We start from the raw sequence: 18,476 nt of genomic DNA on the forward strand, positions 1-18,476 counted from the left end.
CACCCAAATGAGAAAACTAGACAAGTCCTGGTGTGTTTTAATTAGTTAAGCAAAACTTGGTTAAATGGACATTTAAAGGCTCCTTCTAGGGGCACCTGGATGGCTCAGTTGGTTAAACATCTGACTTCAGCCCAGGTCATGATCTCGCGGTTTGTGGGTTCGAGCCTCATGTTGGACTCTGTGCTGACAGTGTGGAGTCTGGAGCCTGCTTCAGATTCTGTGTCTCCCTCTCTCTCTAACCCTCCCCCACTCATGCTCTGTCTCTCTCTCTCTCTCTCTCTCTCTCAAAAATAAATAAACATTTTGCAAAATTTAAAAAAAATGCCTCCTTCTAGTGAGCCATTACTTTTCAAGAAGTTGAAATCCTGTGCTGTATTGACAAAAAAGGTCATGGTTCATGGAATGTCTAAGACTTTGTTCATGGAAACTTGATCATAATCAGGTGGTTAGAGATGTTGACAATTTAGGACCTGCTGAAATAAATGGGTGAACAAACTTCTGTGATCTAAATTCTTGACCTGCATGTTTTTTCTTTCTCCTAACTCATTCCTTACATGTAGGCTCAGTCTTCTCAATATTTGGGTTACTAGATCAGCAGAAGCCAGGAAAAGCAATAACTTTGTAGTAATGAGAATGTTATCCAATTGCATATTGTTTACTTTATTGTAAATACTGGTAAACGGTGGTCAATAAATGGTTTTATATTCCTTTAAAGAAAAAGCTAGAGGGGCGCCTGTGTGGCTCAGTCAGTTACGCATCCGACTCTTGATCTCAGCTCAAGTCTTGATGCCCGGGTTGTGAGTTCAAGCCCTGCACTGAACCTGCTTTGAAAAAAGAAAAAATAGAAAACTAGAGTAATCAAGACTGTGTTTCTGACATAAGGATAGGCATGTAATCAATGAAATAGAATTGACAGTCCAAAAATAAACGCATATATTTTTGATAAGGATGCCAAGACAACTCAAAGGGAGAAAGAACAGTCTTTTTAACAAATAGGACTAGGACAACTGCATATCCACATGCAGAAGAATGAAGTTGGACCCTTATCTCGTAGTATACACAAACATTAATTCAAAATAGATCAAAGAGCTAAATGAAACAGCCCACACTATAAACTATAAAACTCTTAGAATAACATATTAAGGATTGAATTTCATTGTGTGTGCAATGGGAAGAGAGGTTTTTGAGGGTTAATAAATGATTCAACACACATGCCCCTTGGCCCCTCGGTGCCAGGTCCTATGACAGGTGCACAGATTAATCTGCATCAGTCTGTTTCCCCAAGCAGCTCAAGTTTCGTGTGGGAGGTAGACACGTCTGCTGATAATTACAGCACACCATGGTATCATTATAGAGCTGGGTGTCTCAGCCACAGTACTGTTAACACTTTGCATACCATAATTCTTTTCTGTGGGAGGTTGTCCTGTACATTGTAGGATATTTAGCGGCATCCTTGCTCTCTCCTACTAGATGCCAGTAACACTCCCTAAGTCAAGAAAATAAAAAAAAATGTCTGTAGACATTTCCAAAACTGTCCTGGAAAACAAAATCACTCTCAGTTGAGAACCACTGTTACAAAGTAAGCACTGTGGGCTTTCCTCTCGCCGGAGAGCCCTGGCATGAGCCAATGAAGATGTACTGGAGTACTGAGATGCCAAGTACATTTTTCCCAGTGATGTCTTGGCTATGTTTGTTGGGCTGTATTGAGTCCTCTGCAAGATTTATTTAGTCCCTTTCTTTCATTCTTTCTTTCTTTGTCTCCAGGCTGTGGTCAGTGCCATCAGAAAATTTTTAGAGGGCATCCCGGACCTGCACCTGGTTTATATCCACCATCCCCTCCTGCTCAGGTTTTTCCTGTTGTATCCAGAGCTGATGAGTAGATTTGGGCACCGTGTCCTGGAACTTTGGTTCTCCTGGGAAGAGAGCAGCTATGAGGAGCTGGATGATGTCTCCTCTGCTGGGCAGTCCCCACTTCCTGCCAGCTTAGCAGCCCTGTTCTCCATGCTCAGAAGCAGCCCCAGCATCCTGCTCATTTTGCTAGTACGTGACCATTTGCTCATTTCTGCTTTCAGAGATGGTGGGCCCTTTCTTTCTGGCAGTTGGTTTACTGAAGTCAGGAGGCAGCTGCATGCATCTACCTGTCTCTGGATTTATGGGTGTTTCCATGGGAGTGGGAGATTCTTTTGCTGGCAGGTGCCTGATTTCTTTAAATCCGTACCCTTTCTAAGTCTGATCAAGGTTTGCTCATTGAGAGACATGTCCCTCTTTACTCTTCAGGGGACAGATCTATGAAATGCTGACTTCAGTCACCATTCCCTCTCACCTCTCTATCTTCTCTCAAGCAGATTGTGCTAACAAGGACTTAATGTCAAAGGATACCCTTGGGGCATGTAGATGGAGATGTTTGATTATAGAGGGACATGGCCTCTTTTTTGCCATAATTCACAGGATAATGTTACATGTGCAACACACTCCCTCGGGCAAACCCAGAATTGTGAGAAACTCTAGTGCTTTTTCATGAATTAAGACATCCCTATAATTCCTATCAGGTATATCAGATAAGTCAGCTGTCTGTCTTCTGCAGTTTCTAATACACTAGCTTTAGCTCCCTCTATTCTTCTTTCGCTCAAGAAAGCACATTGGAAAATAAATTAATGGGAGTGACATTATTATAGAGGTAACTGCTGTAATTTATTATTTATTTAAAAAAGAAAATCATTTGCACCACTTTGTACTTAGTGATTTCTAGTGGCAGGTCCAAAACTGACTATAGCACGGCAGCATAGGAGACACTTCGTTTAAAACCACTGCCTTCAATTTCAGCTCACCTACTTACCTTTTCCTAGTCCAGGAAGACTGACACAGCCCGTTAGGGAAGAGTGGGGATTCCTTTGATGTTTGTAATCATCAACAAACATGATTTATTGGAGTGTTTTTATTGGATTGACTTTATTGGGGTGACTGTGGTGGAAATAGCACCTTCACGTTGTACACCTCACTTAGATACGTACATCTGTCCGTATTCACACATGCACGCATGCACACACTCCCCACTCGGAGTTGCACCTTCACCTTCCATCCCTCAGATCTGTCATCTTGTGAGATCACATGTGTTGGCTTGATAGGGGCTGCATTCATGCTTTGGCTGAAATTTTTCCTTGGAGGAAGAAGAAAGGAGAAAGAATGGGTTAAAAATAAAGCATCAGTTCATAGGGGAGGAAAGCAAGAGGCGTTCCAGGGAAAGTAGTAATGGACAGAGCTAAGATACTGGGTTTTCTTTGTGAGATGAAGCATTCAGGGTCGGTTTCTCACATAGACTAGGTATTTATAAATATTTGCTGACCCATTGAATTAAGGGTCTGGACAGATCTAAGTCAGTCTCTCTCTCTCTCTCTCAAAAAAACAACTCTTCTGAGAAAGATGTTTATGGTATCTTATTTTTTTCTTTTTAAATAAATGAAAAAAAGATTTAGAGAGATTTGCCATAGTTCACAAGAGTTGAGATTGAAACTTGGATTTTGACTCCCTATCTGATGTTCTTCGAGTAAACTGAGCAGACTCTCAGAACAAGAGAAAACAACCCTGATCCAGTGTTCCAACTAAAGGGGGAGCTGTTTATCTAAGCAGTGGGGATACAGGGAAGAACCGGACCTAGTGCCTGCTGCACAGGCCAGGGAGAGAATCAGACACAACAGACCACTAATACCTGTTCTAACGCTATGGCAGTAAAGGTCAGGCAGAGTGCTTGGGTTGTAGGGAGGGCAGAAAGGTGTCATAAATGCTGATCTGCAAAGGATTTGACAAGAGAGAGTGCTGAGGGACGACCCTGCCAGGCCAGCCCAGCAGCACGGACGTGCTTACTGTAATTCAGGGCCAGTGGTGAGTGGTCTGGTGTGGTTTCGGAGAATGGACGGTATGTCACAGGAGTTGAGGCTGGAGAAGGATAGGGAGGAGCACAATTTTAGAGGTCTTGAGTTTAGTTGTTCACTTTTTCTTTTATCATACATTTAAACACATTTCTTTTATCATACATTTTTATCATACATACATTGGTACTTATTAGGCAGTCACGTGCTGGTGAAGGCATTGGGGATACAAAGATAATTCCGATACAGTTGGTCCTTGCCCTTGAGGAAACCACAGATGCTTGTTTCATTCTCACCTTACAGGGACTTCCAAAGCATCATTGGAAGGAGAGAATCAAAGAATGGTGAGGCTAGAAAAAATCTCAGATCAGGACAATGGGCTGTGGGAGTGGTAGGAGAGTCTAAGCCCCCCTAGACTTACTCCTGGTTGCTCTCACTGGTCCCTGCCCTCCCAACCCTTTCCATATTCATGTTTTTCCTTTTACGGCCAACTCCTAGAAGTAGTTTTCTGCTTGCAAAATTGTCACCCTCACTTATTCCTCCGTCTTCTGACTTCTGCCCCCATTGCTACTTGAAACCACTCTTACCAGGATCGTCAACAATATTCTTGTGGCTAATTACAGTGGACTTTTTGGTTCTCCTCTTACATGACCTGTTATTATTTGATGGTTGTCCACTTCCTTTTTATCGACATACTCTTGGTTTTGGAAATACTAGCTCTCTTAATTTTTCTCCTACCTCTCTTGGTGCTTCTCCCAGTCTCTTTTGTTGCTTTCTCTCTGGCTAGTCTTTGAAAATTGATGTTCCTCATGGCTTTGTCCTCAGCTTCCTTTTTACTCAGTGTCATCTTCCTGGGCTGTGTCAATAATTCACATGGCCTCCTACTATATGCTGATGACTCAAATCTCTGCCTCCATCTGTGACCTCTCTCCTGAGCTCCAGACCCATAAAGTTAAGCATCTATTTGACATTTCTGTCTAAAATGGAGCTCATTATCTTCCTCACCCAAGTTTTTTCTCAGTGTGAGTCTTTCTAGGGTGAAGACCCTCCCTAGTTGAAGACTATCCTAGCCCACTAGCTTCAAGAAACATAAGTACTTAAAGGAAGCAAGCTTAAAAGAAAACGAATCTCAAGAGACCAAATCCTTAGAGAGACGCTGTCTCAGGCAAGCTGGAGCAGGTGCCCCATCCTTTGTTGTTGTGCCTAGTTCTTGTCCTTGAATGTGAACCACCCTCACCACCCCACCTTCCTGGGCAGAGAGGAGCCTTGTGCTTCACCAGGCCTAGAGCTCAACAGGAAAGATCTATCCCTTAGGGCTGGATGATACATACAGATCCAGGAAGGTGAAAGCTTTTCTGAGCTTCAGTTTCCTCATATGTAATATGGAGATAACATGTGGGGGCACCTGGGGAGCTCAGTTGGTTAAATGTCCGGCTTGGTTTCAGCTCAGGGGATGATCTCACAGTTTTTGAGTTTGAGCCCCACATTGGGCTCTGTGCTGACAGCATGGAGCCTGTTTGGGATTTCTCTCCCTCTCTCTCTGCCCCTCCCCAACTTGCGCTCTCTCTCTCAAAAAATAAATATATATACATAATAAAAAATTTTTTTAATGGAGATAACATGTGGATGTATAGGAATAATATGTGGAAAGAATATGTAAAGGCACTCTTGCTGTCCTGTACACAGTAGCCTATGATTCCCTGATCATTGACTTACTCTGAATCAGAGAGAGAATGTTAATCTAGAGCAGCTTATTGAATTGCTCAAGGTCGTATAACTAGTAAGGGTCATGACTATGGAACCTAAAGTTAATGAGTTTTTCACTAAATTGGATCCTAGAAACATCAGTGGTGAAAAAGAATAGCAAGGAACAACTTTGCTATCTGTTTATATATATAATTCTTACCATTTCTTCCCAGCTTCTAGCCACAGGAGGGAAAAAGAGTCTAAAAATATGTTGTTGGTACCAATTTCTGGTTTTGATATGGGTAATTAGCAGCTGAAAACAAAGCTGCTAATTGCCACTCTTATCAATGGGTGGTCTTTCATGTAGGTTGTTTAAATGTGAAAAACAGTGATATCACAGAAGCTCTGTTTGTTCCCTCCTTGGCCACCTCACCCTGGTTGATCCAGCTCCAGAAAAATCTGGACATCTCTGGGAGGAGAGACTGCAGAGTGGGCCATGTTCCACCCAGAGCCTTCCCACTGACCCCCACAGTGGGGCGCACCCCTTCCCCTGGCATTCTCCACAGCCACTGGAGGCCAAGTAGCCCTCTTCCTTTTGGACTTTAACATTTTAACTCAGGGTTCTGAGGGACCAACTCTCTATTAGGCAGCCACGTGCTGGGGGAAGAGCAGGACCAGGACCAGGATCAGGTTTGGCCTTGGTCCCTGTGACCTTGGGCAAATCACACCCACTCTGGGCTTCAGCCTCATGCCCTGTAAAAATGGGTTGATATAAATGAATTGAGATTCCTTCTTGCCCTCCTATGCTGTGATCCTCTCCTTCCAGAGATGTTTTCTGAGTCCCTACAAGGTGACAAAGATGAAGCCAACCTCATCCCTGTTCTTCATTAACTCAGAGTATAGTAGACTTTATAGAGCCACTGCTGTCTTAATAGGCAAACTATGTAATATGCCTGTTACCTCATTTGAAAAATTAGGTTAACACCTACTTGGAAGAGTTATTATGAAGATACAGATAATATATAAATAAACATACAGCTACAGTTTTAACACATCACAGTACCTGACATTATCAATCCCTAATTGAGCAATTGTTGATTTATAGTTGTTTCTCTGGCAGCTGTGGAAGTTTGTGAAGAGCCAAGCCTAGATGCCCATGTGCCACCCAGTGATCAGCACATCTGGAGTTGTCTGGCTGGGTGCCCTGTAGCCATGTCTCTCTGTGTGTCAGCTGTCCTCCCGAGAAAGGGAGTCTGTGTGTGACCCTGGATTCATAGCACCCAGCATGTTAGCCTGTCCAAAGGAATTGGCTTGTTTGAGCTGGTAGGTGCCAGGGGTTATCAGTAGAGTAGTCTCTGGTGTGGCTTCTGACTGGCTTTGTCTTTATCATATACTCATTAAAATAACTCTGAAAGCAAATAAAAGGCAATGTCCTTTCCCACCTTCTGAACCCAAGGCCTTTATAGCTTGCGGCAGAAATATAGCCAGATGCCATGGCAGAGAAGGGGCCTGACCTGGTCCTCGCTTCCCTTCCTGTACCCCGAATCTGTCCTAACCCATCCTTTCCCTGCCCTGTGACATCTCCATCCCCTACTCTCTTTTCCTCCCTTCACATCCTCTGTACTGAAGTAACCTCTTCTTGACCCTAAAACTTACACGTGTCAGAGACAGGGTTCCTGGAAAGTAGAAAGAGCTTTGGGCTTGGAGGTAGGAGATTAAATCTTAGCTATGCCATTTACTGGCTTATGTGACCTTTGGCACATCCAGTAATTTCTCCGAGTCTCTATTTCTTCCTATTTAGGATGGACCTATTCAACAGATTGGTACATAATAGGTGCCAAGTAAGTAAGTGCTTCCTTCCCCAGGTTTTGTGACACTACCATCCTGGGTCCTTCCTCAGCCCCTGTCTTCTCAACTGTCTGCCTGTCCCCAACTGTGATGTCCTCTGAGCTCTGGATTCCTTCTCTCCTGCCTAGGATCTCATCTATTCCAGCCCAGTGGACACAGCCCGCAAAGTACTGATTGTCCTAAGGACCTTTTTGAGGAGGAATGAGGATGTCCAAGTGGGTGGTCTGATCCGAGGCCACTTCCTGCTGATCCTACAGAATCTACTGGTGGAACATGGGGCCTCTCCCTCAGGAGGTCAGTCTGCAGCTGTGGGGGGCATTTTTTGACCTGAAGCTCGGTTAGGAGTGGGCATCTCTGCCCTGATGAGGTCTGCTCCAGGAGACAGAATCAGAATTTTCTCTGAAAAAGAGAAGTCAGGCCAGTGTGGAATCAAGCTAAACTTTATCTCCTTCCTCTCATCAGAGAGTGAGCGCTCAACATATTTGGTGTGTGTGTGTGTGTGTGTGTGTGTGTGTGTGTGTGTGTGTGTATGGTGTGAGAGTGTTTATGTTTAATGTTTCTGTGTGTTTAGCATAGGTGGGTGTATATGATGTATGCATGCATGTCCTCACCCTGCGAGTTTGTCATGTGCTCAGAGCTGTTTGTCACAAGAATGGTAGTCCCCAGTTGGGAAGAAGAAAGTGGGAAATATAGGGGAGGCCAGGGAGGCAGTGGGAGCCAGCAGGGGCTGGGAATGGAGCGGATCTCAAATGTGTTAGAAGCTGCCAGTGAAATCCAGAAGGATAGTTTCCAAATCTGGATTAGGACTCCTTGGAGTCAAGGAAGTTTGATGTTTGGTATGCTATGAAGACACTGAAAAGTTGAGATTGGTTTGTCTTTTCCTGTTTTTAAAAAGTTGAATTTTTAAATAAAATTTCCAAGCAAGTAAGAGGAAGTGGGAGGAGAGCTGTGGTTCACTAGATCCAGTGCTTGACTGAGGATGGAAGTTTGGAGGTAGATTTAAGGGTATGTGGAAGAACTGAGTCCTTCCTCTTCAGGGAAGGATAAGCCACATCTAACTGATGATAATGCTTAAGAGCCATGAGATTTCATGGAAACATAGTTGAAAAAACGTGGGCACTAAACTCAGGTTTGGGTTCAAGTTCTGACCCTGCCACTAACTGACTGTGGGAGCTTAGAGAAGTTACTCAGCCTCTCTGGGCCTGTTTTTGTAACTGCAAAATAGAAATAACTATCCCTATTTCACAAGGGGGACCAAGTGAAATATTGAATTTCTGGTACCCAACCCAGAGTTGGCACTCAGTATGTCAGTTGCCCCTGTGCCCAAAGAAGGCAGGAAGTAGGGGTGAATCCCAACAAACATTTATAGTAGGGGATGTCTCTCTGACCTTGGGGTGATCTGAGTATCCTGACCAGCCCTCTTCCTTCTTCCTCACAGACTCGGGGAACCTACCGTTGCTACTGAGCCTCCTTTCTTTACTGCAGCTGAAGAACAAATCAGAGCAAGAACTGGACAGCATGGCCATGAAGCTCCTTCACCAAGGTGCCTGAGGGCCCAGGGCTGGGCCTCCTCCTTCATTCCATCATTCATCTCTTTGAAAGAAGCTAGTGGGTCACTCTGTTCCCGTGGGTTTCTTGCTAGGGGATCTTTTAGATCTTTCTTAGTTACACTCTGGGAGGGTTTAGGAAATGAAACAAAAACAAAACCACAACACTGTGTGACAGGCACAGCCCTGGAGTTGGGAACGCCTGGGTTTGTTCTCAGCCACTAACTATGCCACCTTAGGTAGTCACCTAGCTTTAGGTTCCTCACAGGTAAAACAGTAGTACTTAGCTGATGTAGGGTTGAGATAAGGGATTGCTACATGTAAAATGCCATGCAATACTTGGCACACAGTAGGCCTCCAGTGGAGACTGTCTGTGGAGATTCACTTTTCCTGGCACAAGCTCAGTTCTCCACCCCACTCCACAACTGACTCAGGATCTGATGATTCAGTTCACAGTCCTCTAGGCCTCTTCCACCCATACCCAAACTTCATTAGGACTTTTCATTGTTCATTAATGCAGTTGCCACTTCATAAGCACCATCCTTAGAAAGGTTTCTTGCGGAAAGATTGAAATTACTAGGGAAAAAATGGCATTTCTTCAGTACTATGGACTGTCAGGCACTCTGGCCACAGAGGGGGTTGGTTCTTTCCCTGCCTGGATCCCAGGCCTGATAGACTTAAAAAGGGCCTCTAGGCCTGATCTGATGCTGGTCATCCCAGCCTATCTGTCAGATCAAGGTAACACTCAGCTGGGAGGGAAAACTGCATATGACAAAATCAAACCAGCTGTCAAAGGGCCTCAGGGAGGGGGGTGGAGTAACGACCTGAAACATACATGTGAAATGTAATATACATTTATATATAATCCTTGAGTACTTTAATTTGAGAGCATTGCAGGTAGAGGACAGAGTTGAGGAAGGGGGCTCCTTGTCTGATTGACCATAAGCCAATTAGAAGTCTGTGTGGCTTTGTGATGTGGCTGCCAAAACAGCGAATGGAGACCTAGGTAGGTTTCATATTGAGGCGATAGGGGCAGGGGAGTAGAGTGGTGAATCCTAGGAGGAAAGGGATAATGTTCTATAGATGTCTATTCTACAGTGTAGTAACTGTTGTGATGAGGGCTGGGGGATCATGAAGAGGCATCTCATCTTGGTTTGAGAAGTTACAGAGGGCTTCATGGAGGAGGTGAACTTTGAGCTGAATCTTGATTGCTGAATAGGTGTTAAGGAGTTAGCCAGATGAGGGCGAAAGAGAAGGTGAAAGAGAGAATATGGCAAGTTCAGGGAATTGCATGTTGATGGTGGTGGAGTCCTCTGGGAAAGTAGTGAATGCCCCATTGCTGGAAGATTTCAGAGGCTGGATCTTCTTCCTGCTAGGGGTGGCAAGCTGGCCTAGATGACCTCTGCAGACTCTCATCATGGAGTCTTTGCTGGCATGAATGCTGTTATAGGATGCCTTTTGATCACCTAAACTTGTGCAGTCTGTTTTAACATGCAGCTATGGGCTGCTTGCCTGAATTTTTTTTTTCAGATGGAGAGTGTGAACATGCCTTCAGGTTTGTTACTGTGTTTCTTTTCATTGGCTGTTATTACCAGGGACACTTAGTTTGTGCTTGGTCCCTAAGACTGACAGACTGACATCTGAAATTAGCCAGTGGAAGGGCATTATCTGTGATAATTGTGAGTGCTGGTGCACATTAAAGCCATGGAGTGCTAGGTGATGGGGTTCCTGGGGACTCTCTTGCAGTGAGCAAGCTGTGTGGGAAGTGCAGCCCCGCTGATGTGGATATCCTGCAGCCCTCCTTCAACTTCCTGTATTGGAGCCTTCATCAGACCACACCAAGCAGTCAGCAAAGAGGTACCGGGGCCCAGGCTGAGACAGTGAAGAGGAAGGGTGCTGGGCAGTGTCTGTGGCCATTGCTGCCCTTAGTTTTTTTTTCTCTTATGGAAATATATAGGGGGACCAGATATGGCTATATGTCTGGACCAGATAGCCATAAGATCCTTTCTGGTTCTGATAACCTGTGGTCCTGGAATGAACTTGAAACCCTTAGAACCTCAAGCTGAGTCTTTTGTTCATTCACCGTGTGTGCATGAGGTCCCCATCATGTGCTAACCATGATGCTGGTGCTGAGCAGGGTCTCCTGTGTAACTCATGTGGCTCTCGCCCTGCCAAACTGTCTATAGCTGCCGCAGTGCTCCTTAGCAGCACGGCTCTGATAGAACTTCTGGAGAAGACTCTGGCTCTCACCTGGACAGAGGTGGACTCTCCCAGGACTGCACTCCTTTGCTCCGCCTGGCTGCTCGCCGCCTCCTTCTCTGCTCAGCAGCACGCTGGCAGTCTGCAGGTTAGTCTCTAAGCCCTGTGGCTTTGGGGCATGGGGTGGCACACAGAGGAGTGACAAAATTCCTGAGTTCTGGTCTCAGCCCTGTGGCTTATTAGCTGAGTGACCTTGCTAAGGTATTTAACTGAGTAACCTTGGCAATGTATTTAAATCTCTGAGCTTCAGTTTCCTTGCCTGCAAAATGGGGAAAAAACCAGGGTTGTCAGGTTGGTTTACATTAATTTATCACACATGGATCACCTACCTGCCAGGCTGTGTTCTAGGCACAGAGGAATAGGACGTAAATACAGCATGTACCCCACACTTCGGACACTTATATTGTACTCTTTAAGCAAAGCCTTGAAAAGTAAGTACAACTGTACCAGGCAAAGGTAGCGGGGAAAGGCATTCACGGTAAAGAGAGCAGTATGAGCAAAGATGGGAAGCCGCACAAATTTAGGACATAGTGTACGTGTTTGGAGAGTGGTGAGTGACTGTGTGATTAGAATGTAGAGAGTGACTGTCAGATCAGACAGGAAGGCAGAAGCCAGCCTGTGGCCTTGTAGTACTGGATGGTAAGCTGTGAAATGCCAGACATGTATAAGCTGTTGTTGTGATTTCTGGAGAAGGTAATGCAGGGAACAGGTGAGCAGTGGACACACCAACAGATCACCTCCCTTCCTCTCAGTCCCTACCTGCCCCCCCATATAGGACCTTGTCATCATAGTGCCCTGAATGAGCTCCTTTGAGGGCTGCTCCACATTCTGGTGTCTCCTCTCTAAGCCTGGCTGCTCCTTATGGATAGAAACATCTTCTAGCCTGGACGTATCTTCTCACTGTGCCTAGCCCTGTGCCAGTCTAGTGCCAGGCACACACTCATTTGTGAAGCCATTTTTATTTTTATTTTTTTTAATTTTTTAATGTTTATTTATTTTGAGAGAGAGAGACAGAGAGAGAGAGAGAGAGAGAGAGAGAGAGAGAGAGAGAAAGCAAACAGGGGAGGGACAGAGAGAGAGGGAGACTGAATTCCAAGCAGGCTCTGCACTGTCAGCATGGAGCACCATACAGGGCTTGAACTCATGAACCATGAGATCATGATCTGGGCTGAAATCAAGAGTCAGACGCTTAACTGACTGAGCCACCCAGAAGCCCCTGAAGCCATTTTTAAAGTTTGGCCTCTAAGGTAGCAGCAAGCTCTGATAGATCTATTCTATAACTGGTCTTCTGGTTGTTGTCCATGGCGTTGAGTTAGGACAGGAACCTTTTCTCCCTTTCTTGGGCCCACCCTTACCCCTGCAGTCACTTCCCTGGGTGGTAGCCTACACTGTGTGCCTGGCTCTGCCCTGGTCCTCAGCTCACACCCAGCCAATTACCTACTAACCACCTCCTCTCTAAGTCCTTCCCACTGCCTTAGCTCAGGCCTCATGGTTTGTCCTTACCACTAATGTGGCCTCTTCAGTCTCCTGGCCCCTGGCCTGTCCCCTCCTCCATATCTTCTGTCCCTGAAGCCAGTCTGTCTGCCCTCCAGAGCCCACACTCCTCCAGCAGCCTTTCTGTTCTCCACATGGCCACTGAGACCTTGCTCACCTGGCCCCTCGGCAGCCTAACTTACTGCCATTCCACCTTCCTTCTCTGTCCTTTGACCAACTGTTGGCTCTTCTCCAGATCAGCTCTGCTTTTTCACATCCTCATACCATTGATAGTTTGTTTCTGATTGATTGATTCATTGTTAATAGCCTTTATTTCTAAGAGTTTTAGGTGTACTGAAAAATAGATAGCCCAGAGTTCCCAAATAACTCCCACAGTTTCCTCTATTACATTTTACATTGGTATGTTATTTCAATACCTTTGTACAAGTTGGTTCTTCTGCCCAGAACCTGCTGATCCCCCAGCCAACAAGCATTTTTGAGGAACTGCTTTGTGTCAAACTGTGATGCATCCAAATAGAGAAGTAATTCCTGCCTCGAAGCAGCATGTGTGATGGGTGAGGAGAGCAGAGCCAGACTCAGCTTTGAACCTACCATTCCAGCTAACCCGTCAGTTTGGACGTTGCTTTAATTTTAAAGAGCACCTTCACCAATGCTGATCCTCAGCCATTCTTCACAATAGTTCTGGAGGGAGTGAAAGCAAGTGGCATTATTCCCATTTCATACATGAAGAAAGTGAGGCAGGCTGGGAGAGGTGCAGTGACTTCCCTTTGGCCACTGGCTAGCTAGTAGCAGAGCCAGGATTTTGATTCTGGGCTGTCTGACTCTAGATCTAAGTTAGTTGGATGGTGGGCTGAAATGGAGACTGAATCACAGATGAGGCCGGGCAGGCTCCCTTATGGAGGAGTTCCTTGACGATGGAGGAGATTTGGGGGAAGAAGTGTTCTCTGTGTACAGGCTTAATTCACCTCCTTACACTCCTGAATCTAGGACTGGTGGGCTCACAAGACTGTGTGTCCTCCTTTGTCCCTCTTGATGCAGTGGGTATGTGTGGGTACATAGAAGAGATATTGGGACAGGTTATCATCTGCTCAAGCTGCCAGAATGTGGGAGTCACCCCTTCACCCCCTACCCTGCCAGGTTCACCAGACACTGTCCGTGGAACTGGACCAAGTTTTGAAGGTCCTCAGCTTTCCGAAGAAAAAGGCTGCACTGCTCTCAGGTATGGCCCCAGGATCCTCGAGTAGGAGAAGATGAGCTTTTCCCTTAGACTGTGAGATGGGACCACCCCTCCCAGACTAGCTGATGGTCACCCCATTATTATCTACACTGTCTCCCCACTGTGACAGAGCTAGGTGGAAGGCAGGGAAAGAGGCGGGAACTGACTGGAAGGAGTTTCTTGCTTTCAGCTGCCATCTTATGCTTCTTGCGGACAGCCCTGCAACAAAGCTTCTCCTCTGCCCTTGTGGCCCTGGTGCCCTCAGGGGCCCAGCCACCACCGGCCCCTGAGGACACTGCCCTCGCTCCGCTGGGAACATCACAAGTGTTGTCCCTGGTCATCGGACTGCAGAACCTCTTGGTGCAGGTAAGGCCCTTGCCAAGTGGGACCCTGGCAGTGGAGTCTGCTTCTCCCAGAACAACAGTAGGAAGGAGTAGCTGCCTGTCTAGGACCTGGTATTTCCTCTAGGATTGGAGGGTGGATTGATTGGTACTTTTAAAGTTATAGTGACAGAAATGAAACACAAAATGGCTGATAACTGAGAAGGTCAGGGGTCATTACTGGCTTCAGGCACAGTTGGATCCCAGAGGCCCAGATAGTGTCATCAGAGCTCTGTCTCCATGTCTTGGTTCTGCATTTTTCTCTATCAGCTTTATTCTCATGGGATGGTAGAATGACCAACAGCAGCACCTGGCTTATATCCTTCCAGCAGCAAGAGACTTTCTCTTTCCCAGCAGCCCTCAGAACTGAGTCTCATTAGTCTGGCTTGGGTAATGTGCCGATCACTGTGGCTGGACCATGGGATGCTCTGGCTGATGTGGCTTGAGTCAGTGCCCTCTCCCGGAGTCTGGGGCCATGCGGTCAGCTCTCCATTACCCTTGTAGACAGAATATGAAAGAGGGATAGTTCCACAAAAGAAAACTGTTCGCAGAAAAAGGAGGAGTGAATTTTGTGTAAGCCAAAACAGTAGATATGTACCCCAGAGGGCTTTGTGTTTCACAGCTTACAGGACTTTTGGAGATCATTGTATTGTATTGTATTGTATTGTATTGTATTGTATTGTATTATTATTGTATGTATTATTTTAATTTACATCGAAATTAGTTAGCATATAGTGCAACAATGATTTCAGGAGTAGATTCCTTAATGCCCCTTACCCATTGAACCCATCCCCCCTCCCACAATCCCTCCAGTAACCCTCTGTTCTCCATATTTAAGAGTCTCTTATGTTTTGTCCCCCTTCCTGTTTTTATATTATTTTTGTTTCCCTTCCTTTATGTTTATCAGTTCTGTGTCTTGAAGTACTCATGAGTGAAGTCGTATGATATTTGTCTTTCTCTAATTTCGCTTAGCATAATACCCTCTAATTTCGCTTAGCATAATACCCTCTAGTTCCATCCACGTAGTTGCAAATGGCAAGATTTCATTCTTTTTGATAGCCGAGTAATACTCCAGTGTGTGTGTGTGTGTGTGTGTGTGTGTGTGTGTGTGTGTGCACGCGTGTGTGTGCGTGTGTGTGTGTGTGTGTCTATACACACACACACGACATCTTCTTTATCCATTTATCCACTGATGGACATTTGGGCTCTTTCCATACTTTGGCTATTGTTGATAGTGCTGCTGTAAACATTGGGGTGCATGTGTCCCTTCGAAACAGCACCCCTGTATCCCGTGGATAAATGCCTAGTAGTGCAATTGCTGGGTCGTAGGGTAGGTTTATTTTTAGTTTTTTGAGGAACCTCCATACTGTTTTCCAGAGTGACTGCACCAGCTTTTGTTCCCACCAGCAATGCAAAAGAAATCCTCTTTCTCCACATCCTCGCCAACATCTGTTGTTGCCTGAGTTGTTCATGTTAGCCATTCTGACAGGTGTAAGGTGGTATCTCACGGTGGTTTTGATTTGTATTTCCCTGATGATGAGTGATGTGGAGCATTTTTTCATGTGCCAGTTGGCCATCTGGATGTCTTCTTTGGAGAAGTGTCTATTCATGTCTTTTGCCCATTTCTTCACTGGATTATTTGTTTTTTGGGTGTTGAGTTTGATAAATTCTTTATAGATTTTGGATACTAACCCTTTTTCTGATATATCATTTGCAAATATCTTCTATCCCATCAGTTGCCTTTTAGTTTTGCTGATTGTTTCCTTCGCTGTGCAGAAGCTTTTTATTTTGATGAGGTCCCAGTAGTTCATTTTTGCTTTTGTTTCCCTTGCCTCTGGAGACTTGTTGAGTTAGAAGTTGCTGCGGCCAAGATCAAAGAGGTTTTTGCCTGCCTTCTCCTTGAGGATTTTGATGGCTTCCTGTCTTACATTTAGGTCTTTCATCCATTTTGAGTTTCTTTTTGTGTATGGTGTAAGAGAGTGGTCCAGGTTCATTCTTCTGCATGTCGCTGTCCAGTTTTCCCAGCACCACTTGCTGAAGAGACTGTCTTTATTCCATTGGCTATTCTTTGCTGCTTTGACAAAGATTAGTTGGCCATACATTTGTGGGTCCATTTCTGGGTTCTTTATTCTGTTCCATTGATCTGAGTGTCTGTTTTTGTGCCATGGAGATCATTGTTTATCCAGCCATCACATACTGTGAAGGGTGGTGGGGCATGGAGGTATGTTAGATGCCTGCCTTTGAGGAGTTAACATTTTGTGGGGAACTGCTGTGTAGACAAGAAGTGATAACACAATGTGGTCAGTTCTGGGCTAAAGGGACACACTGCATTGTGGGGTAAAGGGTGTAACTGATAGCCTAGTATAGGGTTAGTGCAAAGCTGGCTGTCAGAGAAGGTTTCCTGGTAGGGATGCTTGAGCTGAGCTGAAAAGACCAAGTGATTTGTCCTACATCCCTACGGGCAGGGGGGCATCAAAAACAGGATTGATCTTGATGGCAGCACCATTTTGTTCTCTGATATGGACTCATTCCCTGTTCCTGGCCTTGTGGCCTGTTTCCAACCCTTGATTCCCCAGAACTTTCTTTTCTTTTAAGAGGCTTATTGTGTATTATTTTCTTTTCTTTAAAAAAAATTTTTTTTAATATTTATTTATTTTTGAGAGAGAGAGAGACAGAGTGTGAGCCAGGGAGGGGCAGAAAGAGGGGGAAACAGAATCCGAAGCAGGCTTCAGGCTCTGAGCTGTCAGCACAGAGCCCAATGCAGGGCTCAAACTCACGAACTGCAAGATCATAACCTGAGCCGAAGTCAGGCACTTAACCGACTGAGCCACCCAGGCACCCCTATTGTGTATTATTTTCAAATATGAGCTGGTCACTGTAGGGTTACGGAAGCCCTGGATGTTTATGCTGTTTTTGTTAGACTTGGATTCTCTCTTCTTGCCCTTTGGAACTTGTCTAAGGGAGATCCTTATGGTCTGATCTGAGGGCAAGTCGTTCATAAGACAAGAGGAGGGAGGTTGGGGAGGGAGCCAGCAAATGAGTGAGGGGAGTTGCAGAGACTTCCTGGGGTGGGATGTGGGCCTTCATTTGAGCAGACACTACTTGGTGTCCAGATGATGACTGCACATATATGATACGGCTGTTGATTGTGGGAGATCATGTTCAAGGACTGATCCCCACTGAGCCTGTGCACAGTATGGGGAAAGTTGAGAAATGTCAGGAGATAGACGTTGCTGGCTCTGTGGTTGCCGAGATTTGTCCTGCCAGCGCATCTCTGCACAAGGCTCTGTACCTTTAGCTGTCTCTGTTGTAACTTCCCATTTTCCTATCAGTCTTCCCGAGACTGTGAGCTCCTCAAAGGTAGGAACTGTGTCTGACTAATCTTTGTGTCTTGTTCCCCTTGTGGGTTCAAAACCAGATGAGAAATCAGGAATCAGACGAGAACCAAAACATCAGCTTTATTTCTGGTAAACACTGTAGTAGAGTGTAGCTGGGACTTCAGGTCATACTGGGCTTATTTATTTATTTATTTATTTATTTTGTCTCTACTTTTTCATATACAGCAGAGATTAAAGAATTTTACAGTGAACATTCATATACACACCACCTAGATTTTATTAACATTTTACTATACTTGCTTTATCATATCTATTCAAAAAGAGCTTTTAAACCACCGCCTTTCCCCCAGGCCAGACCAGGAGCCTATATGCAGGGAAATTATGTTTGCATTATGGACACTTAGCCAGCTGGCCAAGACCTTAAGAGTTTAAGTTCATGAGAGCATGACCTTTAATACCTTGATCCTGTCTTGATGGCATAGTACATGTTAAGCTAGTATCTTACCTATTAGATTAATCTGTCCTTGGGTGAGGAGGAGCCAGTTAAATGTGGGAGGAAGGGCAAATGCTTTCTCTTCAATGTTTCTGAAAGGGCTGAAGTTCCTATTTTAACATTCAGAACATAGGGAAAAAATTATTCCCTTATACTCTATATCCAGCATGAAACCTGGCACTAAATTGGCATCCAGTGTTTGTTGAATGAATGAATGAATGAGGACACAGAAATGAATATGACATTAAGTACTCAGATTGTAGGAAGCACAATTACAATTAATGCCAAAATGACCTATTATTTGAATCAAGAAAATCTCTACAGAAGAGGTTACATTTGAACCAGGCCT

General features: G+C 45.0%; 1 protein-coding gene across 2 annotated transcripts in view; it reads left to right on the forward strand.

Annotated features, from left to right (window-relative positions):
• The window catches only part of MEI1 (meiotic double-stranded break formation protein 1), a 79,129-nt gene that overhangs the window by 50,763 nt on the left and 9,890 nt on the right, over positions 1–18,476 (forward strand). For both annotated transcript variants that reach the window (XM_045464627.1, XM_045464628.1), the window contains 7 exons: positions 1,765–2,040; positions 7,529–7,694; positions 8,839–8,943; positions 10,694–10,804; positions 11,134–11,294; positions 13,838–13,919; positions 14,107–14,282. In XM_045464627.1, the coding sequence (XP_045320583.1) occupies positions 1,765–2,040; positions 7,529–7,694; positions 8,839–8,943; positions 10,694–10,804; positions 11,134–11,294; positions 13,838–13,919; positions 14,107–14,282 (1,077 nt within the window). The remainder of the gene's footprint in view (positions 1–1,764; positions 2,041–7,528; positions 7,695–8,838; positions 8,944–10,693; positions 10,805–11,133; positions 11,295–13,837; positions 13,920–14,106; positions 14,283–18,476) is intronic.

Source organism: Leopardus geoffroyi, chromosome B4, assembly GCF_018350155.1.
Source record: "Leopardus geoffroyi isolate Oge1 chromosome B4, O.geoffroyi_Oge1_pat1.0, whole genome shotgun sequence".
Classification (NCBI taxonomy): Eukaryota; Metazoa; Chordata; class Mammalia; order Carnivora; family Felidae; genus Leopardus; species Leopardus geoffroyi.